This window comes from Gossypium hirsutum, chromosome A01 (assembly GCF_007990345.1).
Source record: "Gossypium hirsutum isolate 1008001.06 chromosome A01, Gossypium_hirsutum_v2.1, whole genome shotgun sequence".
Lineage (NCBI taxonomy): Eukaryota > Viridiplantae > Streptophyta > Magnoliopsida > Malvales > Malvaceae > Gossypium > Gossypium hirsutum.
Window position 1 is genome coordinate 92,931,237 of NC_053424.1, and position 16,396 is coordinate 92,947,632.

General features: G+C 37.2%; 1 protein-coding gene across 10 annotated transcripts; it reads left to right on the top strand.

The window, feature by feature from the left end:
* The first annotated feature begins 9,856 nt into the window (after positions 1-9,856).
* Positions 9,857-14,307, top strand: LOC121216993 (nicotinate-nucleotide pyrophosphorylase [carboxylating], chloroplastic). 10 transcript variants are annotated; one of them, XM_041094653.1, is made up of 11 exons: positions 9,857-10,065; positions 10,300-10,409; positions 10,506-10,648; positions 10,855-10,988; positions 11,079-11,142; positions 11,215-11,297; positions 11,695-11,778; positions 11,859-12,011; positions 12,342-12,518; positions 12,962-13,029; positions 13,947-14,307. In XM_041094653.1, the coding sequence occupies exons 2-11, from the start codon at positions 10,351-10,353 to the stop codon at positions 14,041-14,043; spliced, it is 1,062 nt and encodes a 353-aa protein (XP_040950587.1). In that variant the 5' UTR covers positions 9,857-10,065; positions 10,300-10,350; the 3' UTR covers positions 14,044-14,307. The 10 variants fall into 10 exon arrangements, with proteins under 10 accessions (XP_040950587.1, XP_040949522.1, XP_040949256.1 ...); XM_041093588.1 differs by having other exon boundaries at positions 9,862-10,065; positions 10,500-10,648; XM_041093322.1 differs by having other exon boundaries at positions 9,867-10,065; positions 10,236-10,409; positions 10,500-10,648.
* The last annotated feature ends 2,089 nt before the right edge of the window (positions 14,308-16,396 follow it).

Sequence of the window (16,396 nt, forward strand, 5' to 3'; positions counted from 1 at the left end):
GAATGAGGATTTAAAGCTACTAATGTGTATTTTGGAAATAAAAGAATTCGTAACACTAGTCGAACGAGCCTGCAAGGCAGAAGAACTTGGAAAGGAGAAGAAGAAGGCTGAATTTGAAGCTAGAGACTACCGTAAAAGATCGACGGGTAAAGCCCCGTTCTCAGCCGTAAAGAAGTTCAGGGAGGACACTAATAAGTCGAGGACGACTGCGGTAATTTCCATCAGAGCAAGACCATCGACGGACTCCCGAGCTACTTCGGTAGCTAGTGTGGGCAATAATCGTCTAGAGAAACCTGAATGTCCCCAATGTGGAAGACGACACATAGGTGAATGTTGGGGTAAGTCTATTAACAGGGCCTGTTACGGATGCGGTTCGAAGGACCACTTCATTAGAGATTGCACAGAGCTTGATGAGAAGAATAAGATTCAAGGTGCAAGACCTAGTGGAGTGACAACTAGAGGTAGACCACCGAGAATTTTAGGAGGTAGGGGTGGTAGTCAGAGAGGGGCCTCTGATACGGCTGTTCGAGCCAAGAACCGCACTTCTGCTAGAGCATATACCATCCGCGCACGAGAGGAGGCATCCTCCCCTAACGTCATCACTGGTACCTTCACTCTCTTTGATACTAATGTGATTGCATTGATTGACCCTGGCTCTACTCATTCATATGTATGTGAAACCTTAGCATCCAGTAAGACTCTACCTGTTGAGTCTACTGAGTTCGTAATTCGGGTGTCAAATCCCTTGGGTCGTTACGTGCTTGTCGACAAAGTGTGTAAGAGATGTCCCCTAGTAATTCGAGGTTCTTGTTTTCCGGCGGACTTGATGCTTTTGCCGTTTGATGAATTTGATGTTATTCTTGGTTTGGATTGGCTGACCGCGCATGATGCGGTTGTAAATTGCAAAAGCAAGACTATTGATTTGAGGTGCACAAATAACGAGGTAATCCGAGTTGAGTCTACGGATTTGAAGGGGTTGCCAGCTGTAATATCAGCAATGTTGGCCCAGAAATATGTAAGAAAAGGGTGCGAAGCATACCTTGCGTATGTACTTGATGATAAAGAATTAGAAAAGAAACCCGAATCTGTGCGGGTGGTTTGTGAATACCCGGATGTTTTTCCTGAAGAATTGCCGGGTTTGCCACCTGTTCGGGAGATAGAGTTTGGTATTGAGCTTGTACCTGGAACTGCGCCAATTTCGATAGCTCCGTATCGTATGGCACTAACCGAGTTAAAAGAGTTGAAAGCTCAGTTGCAAGAATTGACGGATAGAGGTTTCGCTCGACTAAGTTTCTCACCTTGGGGTGCACCAGTATTGTTTGTGAAAAAGAAGGACGGAACCATGAGGTTGTGCATTGACTATCGTCAACTGAATAAAGTGACGATAAAGAACAAATATCCATTGCCGCGCATCGATGATTTGTTCGACCAACTGAAGGGAGCCACAGTGTTCTCGAAAATAGATTTGAGATCGGGCTATTATCAGTTACGAATTCGAGATTCGGACATACCCAAAACTGCCTTCAGAACGAGATATGGTCACTACGAATTCTTAGTGATGCCGTTTGGGCTCACTAATGCCCCTGCGGTATTTATGGATTTGATGAATCGGATCTTCAGACCATATTTGGATCGGTTCGTAGTTGTGTTCATTGATGACATCTTGGTCTATTCAAGAGATGAGACTGAACATGCTGAACACCTGAGATTAGTGTTGCAAATTTTGCGGGATAAGCAGTTATATGCTAAGTTCAGTAAGTGTGAGTTCTGGTTAAGAGAGGTTAGCTTCTTGGGTCATGTGGTATCCACATCGGGTATTCGAGTTGACCCGAACAAAATCTCAGCCATACTTAACTGGAAACCTCCGAGAAATATTACTGAGGTTCGGAGCTTTTTGGGGCTCGCCGGTTATTACCGACGATTTGTCAAAGGTTTCTCGATGACAGCCACACCAATGACGAAGCTACTTCAAAAGGATGTTAAGTTCGAATGGACGGAGAAATGTCAGAAAAGTTTCGATCAACTGAAAACTTATTTGACTGAAGCTCCAATTTTAGTGCAACCTGAATCAGGCAAAGAGTTTGTCATTTATAGTGACGCATCCCTACTCGGGTTGGGTTGCGTATTGATGCAAGAAGGTCGAGTTGTGGCCTATGCGTCAAGACAATTGAAGCCACACGAGAGAAATTATCCGACCCATGATCTCGAACTAGCTGCCATCGTATTTGCTTTGAAAATATGGCGACATTATTTGTTTGGTGAGAAGTGCCATGTATTTTCGGATCACAAAAGTCTCAAATATTTGATGACTCAAAGAGACTTAAATCTGCGACAAAGACGTTGGCTTGAGTTGTTGAAAGATTACGAACTTGTCATTGATTACCACCCGGGAAAGGCTAATGTGGTTGCGGACGCCTTAAGCCGGAAATCGCTGTTTGCTTTACGAGCGATGAATGTGCACTTGTCTGTTCTACCCGACAATGTGTTAGTAGCTGAATTAAAAGCCAAACCATTGTTGATTCATCAAATTCGTGAAGCCCAGAAAGTTGATGATGAATTGGTTGCAAAACGGGCTGAGTGTGTTCTGAACAAGGAATTGGAGTTTCGAATGGATGATGATGATTGTTTGAGGTTTAGAAGTCGTTTGTGTGTTCCAAGGAATTCGGAACTTATTTCGATGATTTTGAATGAGGCTCATAGTGGCCGAATGTCTATCCACCCGGGTAGTACTAAAATGTACAACGATCTGAAACGTCAATTTTGGTGGCCGGGCATGAAACGAGACATTTCGGAATTTGTTTTAAGGTGTTTAATATGTCAACAAGTGAAAGCGGAACATCAAGTGCCTTCGAGATTACTTCATCCAATCATGATACCTGAATGGAAATGGGATCGAGTCACGATGGATTTTGTATCTGGGTTACCATTGTCGACGAGTAAGAAAGATGCGATTTGGGTTGTTGTCGATAGACTGACTAAGTCGGCTCACTTTATCCCTGTATGTACGGATTTTTCATTGGATAAACTAGCCGAATTGTATGTTTCTCAGATTGTGAGATTACATAGAGTACCTATTTCTATCGTGTCGGATAGAGATCCGAGATTCACCTCGCGATTTTGGAAGAAATTGCAAGAAGCTTTGGGTACCAAGCTGCATTTTAGCACCGCTTTTCATCCCCAAACCGATGGTCAATCCGAGCGGATAATTCAGATACTCGAGGATATGCTGAGATGCTGCATCCTTGAGTTTAGTGGTTCATGGGAACGGTATGTACCTTTGATTGAATTCGCTTACAACAATAGTTTTCAATCAAGTATTAAGATGGCACCTTACGAGGCTTTGTACGGTCGTAAATGCCGTACACCATCGTTTTGGACCGAGCTCTGTGAAAGTAAAGTTTTCGGAGTTGATTTGATTAAAGATGCCGAACAGAAAGTAAAGGTAATCCGCGAAAGTCTGAAGGCAGCCACAGATCGTCAGAAATCGTATGCGGATCTGAAACGAAAGGACATTGAATATCAAGTTGGGGATAAAGTGTTCCTTAAAGTTTCGCCTTGGAAAAAGGTACTTAGGTTTGGCCGTAAGGGCAAGTTGAGCCCGAGATTCATTGGGCCGTACGAAATCTCCGAACGAGTGGGGCCAGTTGCGTATAGATTGATTTTGCCCCCTGAGCTTGAAAAGATTCACGATGTCTTTCATGTTTCGATGCTTCGACGCTATCGATCTGATCCATCGCATATAATTAGCCCATCAGAGGTTGAAATTCAAGCCGATATGAGTTATGAAGAAGAACCGATACGTATCCTAGCTCGTGAAGTGAAGGAGTTGCGAAACAAAAGGGTTCCGTTAGTGAAGGTGTTATGGCTCAAACATGGGATCGAGGAAGCTACTTGGGAAACTGAGAGCTCGATGAAAGAACGATACCCAAACCTATTTACCGGTAAGATTTTCGGGGACGAAAATTTCTTAAGTGGGGGAGAGTTGTGACAGCCCTAATTCGACCCTAGTCGGAATATGGTTTCGGGACCACAAAACCGAGTCATAAAATTTAGTTAAAATTTTATTTGCATATCTTATATGTGTGATAGTACTTGTACAAAAATTTGATGTTTTAATTTTATATTAGGAATGTGAATTTTGCTTGAAAGGATCTAGTTGAAAGACTTGGAAAATTATGATAGGTAAATAAGTAAGGACCAAATAGTATTAAAATGGGAAAGTGTTGTCCTTGCATGTCAAATTAGCCAAACTAAAGCATAGTGGCCGGCCATGCTATGGGTGGAAACATGTCTCCAACATGTTATGCTAGTGATGTATGTTAAGAAAAATAAAATAATGAGCATGGTGATTAAATAATGAAAGGAAGGGTGATGAAAAAAAAAATAATATGGTCTCATCCATACCCCCTTGTTGCCGTGAATTGAAGAAAGAAAACAAAAAAAAAAGTGTTCATTCTTGAACATCCTTGGCCGAATAGAGGAAAGAAAGGAAGGGGAAAAGCTTGAGAAAATCGGCTATGGTGGTTTGCTAGACTAAGGTATGTTTGATGTTGTCCTTGAGATGCATGCATGTTTTAGTAATTGACTTGAGTTCTAAATAGCCCATGTTCAAATCTTGAATCTTGTTGATAACATGAGCAATCGGTCATGAGAAAGTGTTCAAGAAATGGTTGTTGTTCATGTTATTTGGATGAGAAATGGTGAGTTTTGTTGTTTCATGTTAAAGTTAGGTGAATGATGATAGAGGAGTGTTTGAACTATAAAAAGAATCGGCTACCTTGTTATGAGCTAGGGCCGAATGTGAGTTTGGTTGTGTTTGAATATTACATGCTTGGTAGAATGGTGGATGAAGGTGCCGAATGTATGTTGGATTGATAGAGGCTCCAAATTGATTTTATGTGTGTATGCATGACCGAATATACGTGGTCACATGAGTAAGGAAATGAGTTATTTGATATGTGGTAAAAGTTAAGTACTAAATCGAAGGTTGCTAAAATTGCCATTTCTTTAGCCGAATATGTGTTTGATCAATGAAGGAATTGTTGAAGAATATAGGTGAACTTGGTGAGAGTATTCGGCTTAGTGTATAAATGATATAAAGATTTTAGGAAATTGTTTAGGTTAGGTGTATGTATGATTAAGTATATTCGGCAATATACTTAAAGTGGGTACATGATATTACATTATAATTATTGAGCTTAAGTATATGGATATGTGTATATGTGGTCATATAATGACATTTTGGTTTGAAAATTCAATGATATGTGATTGCCGAATGTGAAATAAATTCATGTTATTGGGTTAAATATTGAATACTCTTATTTGTATTATTTAAGCTCAAGAACCTAAAGGAGAGGCGTCCAACAAGGGGAAATCGAAGGTCATCGAGTAGCCGACTCGGAATTATTTTACCCAACATAAAGTAAGTCATTAAGCATATAGTTGGTATTAATTCAAACGGTCATAACGTTTATGTAATGATGCTGAATGGAATGAATAAATATATATATATGCATGTACGTATGTGATGATGAAAGTGTTGAATGAAAAGAAAAGAGGTGAGATGTATTGAGTTGTTGATCTCGGCACTAAATGTGCGGGTATAAACATTTATGACCATGAGATTGGCGCTACGTGTGCGGGTTTAAATTGTGCAGCACTAAGTGTGCGAATTGACTATGTAGCACTAAGTGTGCGAGTTTGACTATGTAGCACTAAGTGTGCGAGTTTGACTATGTAGCACTAAGTGTGCGAGTTGACTATGTAGCACTAAGTGTGCGAGTTTGATTATGTAGCACTAAGTGTGCGAGTTGATTATATAGCACTGAGTGTGCGGACTTAATATATATTCTTGAATCATTATGGACACTAAGTGTGCGACGCTATTGAGTCGATCACGGACAGCGGATCGGGTAAGTATCTTGAGCTCATGGCTAATAGGTGCTATGTCTATATTTGGAGTTGAGCTTGGTAAGTTTGAACCCATGTGACGAATATACTTGAAGTCACGTACATAAGATTTATCGTGGAATGGGTGAAAGGCCGTTTAGTTGTATGATTGTAACGAAAATAAAATGATTTATGAAAATGCCTCGAATATCCTATTGATGAGTATATGGAATGTGAATGCATGATTTGGTATGAGATTGAACCGATAGGTCAGAGGAACTATGGTATGGTTCGGTATGGATGGAGTAACTAGCCTCGTTCCATTTTGTTTCCTCTTGTGACAATGTTATTAATGGATGGTAGTGTATTGCTTATGACTTACTGAGTTATAAACTCACTCGGTGTTTCCTTGTCACCTATTCTAGGTTTCTTGGACTCGTCTCTTTTTGCGTGGTCGGGCCGTCATCGAAGTCATCACACCGGATAGCGAGTTTTGGTACTTTCTTCTTAGTTGGCTTAGGAGAACATTTCGGCATGTATAGGCTATTATGTTGTGTTTGAACTTTGGTATGTAATCTTTTAGCCATGCGAAAATGGCATAAATGTTCGGTTGGGTTTGGATTCATAACGTTAGGTCGCAAATCTTGATAATTCGACCTTTTTATGCCATACGTCATGGTTGATTATTTTGATGTTAAAATTCATGATATGGCAATAGTGTAGTAGGGGGAAGTTTGACAATGATTAGCCTTTGGCATGGTTAGTCATGATCATAATTTGTGATATGCATGATGAATTATTAGTTAGATCAAGGAGTAAACACGAAGTGGGCATAGTTGCTTTCGTAACAGATGCTGGCAGCAGCAGTGACATGGGATTGAAAAATCACTAAAAATAGTAGGAGTGGAATTAATTGATGAATAAATTATGTAATCGAAGTTCGATGAGTCTATTTTCATATAGAAGTAACGAAAGGATCATATAGACAGTATGTTAAGAGATAATCAGGTTCTCGTGGGACAGGGCCAGAACGGTTTCTGGATTCCCTGCTCCGACTTTGGAAATTCATTATAAATTAACCAGAGATAATTAGGAGTCATACCATATATGTATAGATTCCTCTCTGAGTCTAGTTTCTATAGAAACAAACGGCATCAGTATGGAAGTTCTGTACAGGGAGATATCCAGGTCATAATGCGCAAAGGTCAGTGTAGTCGACCCCAGTAACATGGGAGACTTTGACTAATAAACTGTACTAATTTGCCCAACCAAAAATTCTAGAAAAAAATATGTAGATGGGAATATGAGTCTAGTTTCAGGGAAAATTCACGGAACTGGATTTTGAGTTCCAGAGCTCAAGATATGATTTTTAAAGAGACTAGTACGCAGATTGACAGCTTGTCTGGAAAAATTTTAATAAGTGGTTTGAAGTCTGTTAACACCTCGTGTTCGACTCCGGCGACGGCCTCGGGTTCGGGGTGTTACAGATGGTGCCTTGAACCTTTTGATTGCCCTTAGGGTCACCACACGAGCTTTGACCTTGTTGGGCACTACTTTGATTCACGTATTCTATGAGCTCACCGTTCCGAATCGCTTCCTCTATGGCATCTTTTAATGTAAAAAAATCTTTGTTCTTATGCCCCATATCATCGTGGAAGGCACATTGATCCCTCGAGTTCACCCTTCTCCCTAAACTCCTCATCAAGGATGGCTTGGGCAAGATGTCGAAGCTCTTAACCTGACTGGGGATTTAAGTTCACGTAGCATTCAGGGGGTATAAGCCTCAAACCTTCCCTAGCGAGTGTATCTTCTGACGTGCTCTTGCTGTGGTCTTTGGGATGCCCTAAGGGTATAACTCTAGGTCTGACTTCTTTGCGACCTGTCGTTTCTTACTCACAATGACTGGCTAGGGGGTCCTTGCCAGCTGCGAGGTCTCTCTCTATTCCAGAACTACCTTTCTTCCCTCAAAAATGTGGTATGTGATACTCTCTTGATTTATTTTACTTCTGTGAACTTGTGAGCTCGCTCATACAAATTAGCTAGACTCTAGAGTCTATTATCCGTAAAGGAATATTGGACATGGTTGTTTTGCACTCTTATGATGAATGCATTTATGGCCCACTAGTCCTCTAAGTTTTTTGTGTTTAGGGTCGCCACATAGCCTCTTTTTACGTAATCCTAAAGGGACTAACCTTCCCTCTGCTTCACCGACATCATGCCCATAAGTGTATTCATGATTGCCCTATTGGCCCTAAATCTGCCCAAGAACATTTGACCCAACTATGAGAAGTTTTGGATCAAAACTTATGGAAGGAAGATGTATTAGTCATTGGCACTTCCTTTGAGTGTTGTGGAAAAAACTTTACACTTTGCTGCGCCCAATTCTCCCAGCACGTTCATATAGTCTTTGTACTATATCAAATAAGCTCACAGGTCCCTTCTTCCTTTGAACATATCTTTCGGGACCTTGAAGTCACGTGGTAAGCTTACTGTCAAAATATCAGTGGCCAGTGGGTTATTAGAACTGAATAACCAGTCCATGTCTTGTGATTTAGGGTGTAACGCCCATATGTCCCTCCTTAGCTCATCCATCTCGCTTTGCCATTCTTTCGCTGGGGTTTCGTCCTATTTGCCTACGTTGTCTTAAGAATTAGAATTATCAACATGCATCTTCCTTCGCAACTCATCATTCTATTTCAACAATTCCTATTGAAAGGCCTGTTGTTCCACAAACCGTGCCTCTTGAGCGAACATCTATTCCCTCATAAACTTCAATTGCTCTTGGATGGCCAAGAACTGTTGGGGGTGCCTATTGGTTGAGAGTGGGAGGCAGCTCCTGGCCAGTAGAAAAGTTCAAATCCAAAGGAACAAATGTTCCCCGATAAACAGCATTGTCAAAGTTTTTCAGTCTATCGTTGAACCATCCAGCAAACAAGTCTGTTTCGTCGTGCTGGGCACCAGAACCTGGCACTTCAGCCTGTCCTGGTGATGAGTTGATAGGGGGATTTTCATTCGGGTGAGCCATTTGTTTCCAAAAATAAAGAAACTTAATCAAACTCGAAAATTCTAATGATCGGAAGTCTGTCCATGTTCACCGCACCAATTGTTGAGTACTATTTTTTTGTTTCTTATTAATAGGAATGTTGGGGTATTTATACATGCGGTTACAGGTACTATTACAGCTCATAACAGGGTCCCACTACTTTGTCTTGATTCTATTACCTCCAGTATTGACATTCTTTGCGAACTCCAAGCCTATTAGACACATGTCCATGAAGCACGTAATCCTTTCTGTTCCTAGGATTGATATCCTAAGCGGGCTCCGTGCCTATTAAACACGTGTTTGGGTGGCCTGCGAGGCACGCGATCCTTTTTGCGTATTCCTTGGGTGCATGCGAGCTGAGGTCGTGGCCCTCCCTAAATTCCTGCAAGCTTGATTTGCGACCCGTGCTCGCAGTCTCCTTTAGCAAGCCGTGTCCTGAAGCTCCCCTTGCGAGTTATGTCTGCAAACCCGCCTTGCTGTCCTCTTGTGATTCCAATAAGATTGGCAACCAAAAAATCTCTTACCTAATTTTCATTTGACAATGACATTTTCAAATCAGTCGGCAATCCACAATGACATTCTCGAATCACACTAGTAACCTCACTTTTTCTTCTTTCCCTTCTTTCCTCCTATTTCGTTCCCTTGAAGATTTCATTAGTTCAAGTTTGAAAAGATGACGAATACAAACCTTACTTTTAAATATTCTAAGGTTCTCGTGAGATTTATGAGTTTTATAAATAATTAGGTTTATGATTTTTTATTAAATTAAATTATGTGGCTATTATTTGGAAATTAAGTTGCAAATTAAAATGGCCACGTAGGATTTCGTTATTGACAAAAAAAAATAAATTTAAAAATTGAGTCCTCGTTTTGTAATATTTCATGGTTGATTCATGATAAAGAAAATAAAAAGTAGTTAAGTGTATTGCATTTTATTCTTTGTTTATTCAATTGGCTAAAACGATTCACCCCCGCCCCAACACCCGAACCCCCAACCCCCCCCCCCAAAAAAAAAAAAAAAAAGGGGTAGAATTGCGTTTTGGGTTTATACTGTTGGGGTTAAGGAGAAGGGTATTGGGCAACCAGTGCCAAATTCCGAAAATTGGGTTCTCCATATATCAGTTACCAGTAAGGTAGTAACCTTCAATCCACCTATTTTTCTTGTTTTCATGTTCTTTTCTTCTTCTTTTTCTAAACTAATTTTCTTGGCTAGAATAACTGTATGGGTCGATATTCTTAATCTAAAACCCTTCTGGGTGGCCTTTAAAACATCTACTATTTTGTTTTTATTCTGTTGCTTCAGGTAGCAATTTCGCATATAGTTTTCTGACGTTTATGGGCTGTTACTGAGAGGTATCTGTTAGCAGGTAATATCAGAAAGCTCACTGGACTACAAGAGCTTAACACAGAGAGATTTCATGTCTGGAATTCTTTCTTTTTCCTCAATAGTTTTGCCTGATTGGTGTTCAACTTCAAGGTAAATTGTTTTCTTCTTTTTTTATTCTTTTAATTATAGAATGCCCTTTTTGTTTAGCAGTTGGTTGAGCCTGATTTTATTGGTCCGTAGTTGTAGGCGTGGTGTTAGAATGGCTGCTGCTCGCACTACACATGCTGGACTGTCGTTGGAAGCCATGGCAATAAAGCCTCCCTCACACCCTACATATGATTTAAAGGGCATCATTAAACTTGCCCTTGCTGAAGATGCTGGAAATCGAGGTTTAGCTATCTTTTTTTTTTTTTAGTTTACAATGTTCTTCCTTGCTTTTATGGTGTTTCCGTTATCAGTGTTTTCATATTTCATAATCTTAGCTCCCCTAAGTTCATAATGATAAGCTAAAGGTTTTGGTGAAGAGGGTTCAAATATTCAGTTATATCTCTCTCTTTTTTTTTCTACATTATGTTTCATTTGGGTTCATTTGCAGGGGATGTAACTTGTATGGCCACCATTCCAGTTGACATGGAAGTGGAAGCCTGTTTTTTGGCAAAGGAGGATGGTATCATTGCTGGCATTGCACTTGCAGAGATGGTGTTTCAAGAGGTTGATCCTCCTTTGAAGGTAAAGAACTGCATTTTCTGTCTTTGGATCATCTTTATGGTTTTTGTGCTTGGACCACACACTCCATCCTTTTGTACATTTTGATATCAGGTGGAGTGGTCTCGAAAGGATGGAGAGTATGTTTGCAAGGGACTGCAGTTTGGAAAAGTTTATGGTAAGTCAATAAGGCAGTTTCTTAAATTTTTACAAGAAGGCCCTACTAAAATTACACACTCTCTCCATATAGGAAGAGCACACAGCATTGTTGTAGCAGAAAGAATAGCTCTCAACTTTATGCAGCGGATGAGTGGTATAGCTACACTAACTAAGGTGCTTCCATTTCTTTGAATTTTGTAAATGAAGTAAACAAAAGAGTTCTCATAATCATAGCTATGTTTCTTTGTTGTAATCAAACAAATCTTGATTTATCATATAGGGCAGATGGCAGGATGGCAATAGGAAAACCCAAACTGCTTATGTTTCATTTTAGATTGCTGTGGATTGAATGCAAAACATTATGGTGGATGAGTATAAATTTTACGGACAAAATAAGAATCATCAACTGTTTGTCATTATCTAGTCAACTATTTTAAACTATGTCATGAATTGCAAATTATAGCATGCATGTTCAATAACTATACTAAAGAAACAAGACACCTAGCAAAAGCTTATCATTGCAATAACTTTTTGAGGGTAGAGTGTTTTAGAATGTTAATTGTTCCTGCAGGCAATGGCTGATGCTGCATACCCTGCATACATCTTAGAGACAAGAAAAACAGCTCCGGGCTTACGTTTGGTGGACAAGTGGGCAGTAAGATCATTTCCTTGATCTTACTGTTGGTTCCTTCTCTTATGCCTTCGGTTGATATTGTTGAAATTTTCTTTCTGTAGGTACTAATTGGTGGAGGAAGAAATCATAGACTGGGTTTGTTTGATATGGTGTTGATAAAGGATAATCATATATCAATAGCTGGGGGAATCAGCAATGCCCTTAGATCTGTTGACCAGTATTTAGAGCGGGGAAATCTTCAAATGGAAGTTGAGGTAATTTCTTCATATGTTAGAAATATAGTCTATTAAAATTTTGTGCAGTGGACTAGTTTAACATAATTGGGTACAAATCTGTTAATTTCTGTGTGGTAAATCATGTATGCTGTTACATGATTCAACTCTCTGTTCCGAAATTCGAAGCATTGCCGAAAAATATATTCAACTGGAATTCTGTGATCAAATACAGCTTTCTTCTTAATTTGCAATGCTTTGGAGTGGTTCTCTTCTCTCTGCATGCATGTCTGTGAGTGTGTGTGAAAATGAATTAATCTGTCATTGCATTGTGGCAACTGTAACAGATATGTTCACAATGTCTTTTTGAAGGTTGAGACCCGGACGCTTGCGGAAGTAAAGGAAGTATTGCAGTACGCATCACAAATGAAGACTTCATTGACCCGGATAATGTTGGATAATATGGTTATACCTCTTCCAAATGGAGATGTTGATGTGTCTATGCTTAAAGAGGCTGTGGAGCTAATCAATGGGAAATTTGAGACAGAGGTATCTCATGAATCATGATTTTATTGTGTACTTCTCAGTTCATTTATTTAGTGCCTGCTGACTTTGCAAGAAGGTATTGCAAATGAATTACTCCTGCTGAAGTGATGTGTTACTTATCAGATGCTTGTTCTTTCATTTTCTTTATTTGAGAGTCATGGAGGGGTGTGTGGCGCAATGGTTCACTCTATTTGCTTGCTGTTTTGGTCTTTAAATATGTGAAACATGAGCAAATTATACAAAAAAGATTTATATGAAAGCTCTTGCTACTTAAATTTTTTTTAAGAATTTCTAAATTGTAATTTGTTTTTGGTGATTTACCTTGGCATTCTTGCTCGTGTAGTTGTCGAATGCCATCTATAGTTTTACATGGTAACTTCTATTTTAATGTTCTACTTTGAACTTTTCTGATGCTTGTAAGTGATGTATCTATTTCATTGTGGTAGGCATCCGGAAATGTGACTCTTAAAACCGTACATAAAATCGGACAAACTGGAGTTACCTACATATCCAGGTAAGGCAGTGCAACTTTTTTATTTTGTAATGTATATTGTTCTTGTAAACAAAAATATTTTAAGTTACTGAACTTTAGCTTGAACCATGGAGGTGATTATCCTGGAAAAATCTTATCATCCTCTCACTGGGTTTATTTTACTTCTAAAGCTGGTTCTAGTGGTATTGAGAAGTGCCAGAATTCAGTATAAAGATAAACAGATATCACTTTCCTAGACAGATATATACATGTATATACGTGCAAGCATCAAATATCCTAATATTTAACAAGGGCACTCAAATGAGTGAGAATGGGCCCCATTGCTGGTAATTAGGCTATGCTACTACTTTCTTTGGCACCTTTAGGGGAGCATGTCTCTAGACCTACAAAGGTTGATAAATTTCTTTGAATCATTAAAAGTTCTATTATAAAATGCAGGGTCTATTCTTACACCAACGATCTATTCTTTTGCATTTAGACAGTTGAGTTTATTTTAATGGAACTATTTATCACTAAGTTATCCATTGCTCCAATTCAAATAGATATGGGGGTTAGGCATCAAATTTTAACTTTATCAAAAGCATATGGATTTACCTACATTTGAAATGCATGCCAAACTATATCAATTAGAGATGTAGGAGGAAGTGTGGATTTCAAATCCATGATTTCTCATTATTGGGTTTTGTTTTTCTTTCAAAAAGTTATGACTGATATTGGTACACACTCAGAGGGATCCACATTTTAGTTGTATATAGAACTTCAAAATGTTGAGAAACTATGCAAGCCACGTTGTTTCAAATAGTATAAGAGGGTTCATTCTGTAGGAAGTTGTTTAGAACTTTCTGACATTTTTATGGAAATGTTAGCCTAAGTTATTAACCAACTTGGTACTAAAACTCTTGGTATGTCGTACTGTTCTAACCCTTGGGTGTTTGCAGCGGTGCACTCACGCATTCTGTGACAGCACTTGATATATCACTCAAAATTGATACAGAATTGGCACTTGAAGTTGGAAGGCGAACGAAACGGGCATAGTCGGTTCATCTTTACGCCCTTATTGAATAAGGAAAACTCTTATCTACCCCCAAAAGGAATTATTTACGAATTACATCATTAGTTTTTCTCTTCCCATGCTCTAATAATGGTTTAAAGAATTGATAGACGATAAACCGCTTTATGAAAGATATAGGGAGTATAATTGTATGCATGTTGCTAATGTTATTTGGACTCTTCTTAATGTACTTACATGATGTCTTGTAAAATAAAATTTGGTGCAACACATGATGTCTTGTGGCCCAAGTGAAGCATTGTCTGATGATGATATAATACCACTTTAAAAGCACAGTTTTAATTAAGGATTGGTTCAGAGCTTTAGTGGGGGGAATGGGGATGGTTAAGCACATGACTTTGCATCATCATGCATTACCATTGCCAACCATTACTTATCAAACACTAAAAGTTAACAAAAATTAATAATAAAAAACTAGATCACTTTGCCATTTCCAAAAACATGGACAACTTTCCTTATCTTTAAAGGAGTCACTAATTTATTATTTCATTTTAATTATTCTAATTTAATTTATGATTTTGACCTTGCAGTGCATCCTCACCTTTTCTATTTGATGGAAAATTGTATCTATTGTCAGATCTAATTGGATGAAGTCAATTTTAGTTTATATATATATATATATTCAACAACATTTATCTTCAAATAATAATTTGAATAGAATGAAATTAGATTGAAGGATCCCAGAAGTTAGTCCAGTCCAAACCTAATCCATCCACAAATTTAATCAAAAATGTGAGGCTCGTTATTATTATCAAATAACTATGAAAGTAATTATTCTAAAAGCAAATAGGAGGGAGGGGCATCAACCATCAAGAACGAGTCAAATTTTGGAAATTTCCAAATAAACAAAATGGAACTCATGAGGGTTTCTTCTCTTTTTTTTTTTTTTTAAATAAACACACTTGTACAACTCACTATCATGTGTAATAAAAAAAATTTAATTCACACTTTAGTTCCTAAAAGTATATATTATTTTTAGTTTGGTCTTTAATTTTTTTCTGTTTCACTTTAATCCCTAAAATTATTAAGTATTCACAAGTTAGTCCTTTAGACATGAAAAACTAACGGTTGAGATATCCAGCTAATCATATATTGTCACATTTCATATGATGATTTCATAGTGATATCATCATTGGAAAAAACTTAGAAATGAAAAAAGAATAGAAAATTTTTACAAAAATTATTAAAATTATTTAAAATAGAACAAATTTATAAGATTACAAAAAGAATAGAAAAATAGAAAAAAAATACTAAAAATTTTTAATATATATTAGGAATTTTAATACTTTTAAAATTTTATAAATCACAACTTGCTGAGAGCTTGAACGTGAGATGGTTGTTTTTTGAAAGGATACCACATACGATGATTGCTTTATAAATCAATCAATTGGAATTTATAATTGGTAGATCTTTTTAGGTGATAATTTGATTTTTTTCTAAATTATTTAAACAATGAAAAATAATTTTATTTGAATTAAATAATAATCTAAATAATATTTTTAATTGCTTCAAATAATTTTTAATATCTCAATACAAATTATTTGTCTCTGGATTAGTATCTTCATAACTATTGTCAAGTGTTTGACCATTTTAAAGAAATTTGATATAAAATAAAAAGAGCATGTGCACAAAGATGTATGAAAGAGGCTTACTCCAAACATTAAATACAAAGCCGAGTCAAATAAAAATTTTGCTCATAACATTGATAAAATACTAAAAATATATGTATTTAAAATATTAAAATTTTGGTACAAAAATTTATTCAATTTTTATTAAAATATTTTTAAAATATTATTTTATAAAAATTGATTGTATTATGATATACAAGTTTAAAATCAATTTTTTAAGAATTTACATGTGATTAGAGAAGGTAGACTTTATTCCAAGTTACAACAATTTATAAAATTTTTAATAATATGATTTTTATATTTTTTTTACAATGTTCTACAATTTCTAATATTTTATATAGTTTTATTTTTTACAATTTTTTTAAAAAATTCTAACATATTTTAATTTTTTTAGATATATATTTATCATTTTATTCATTTTTTGCATTTTTTATATTTTTGAAGTTTGTTAGTCTTTCCTTATGATAGTATTATTGTGGTATTGATGTATGCCACGTGATAATTTATGATTATTTGGATATCCCAGCTAGTTTTTTAAACTTCAAATGATTGAACCAAAAACGTTTGATAACGTTAAAAACTTAACTAAGAATGTTGAATAACATTAGAGATTAAAATGAACGAAAAAAACCTTTAAATATTAAAGTGGGAAAATAATATACTTTAAAAACTGAACTAAGCAATAAATCTA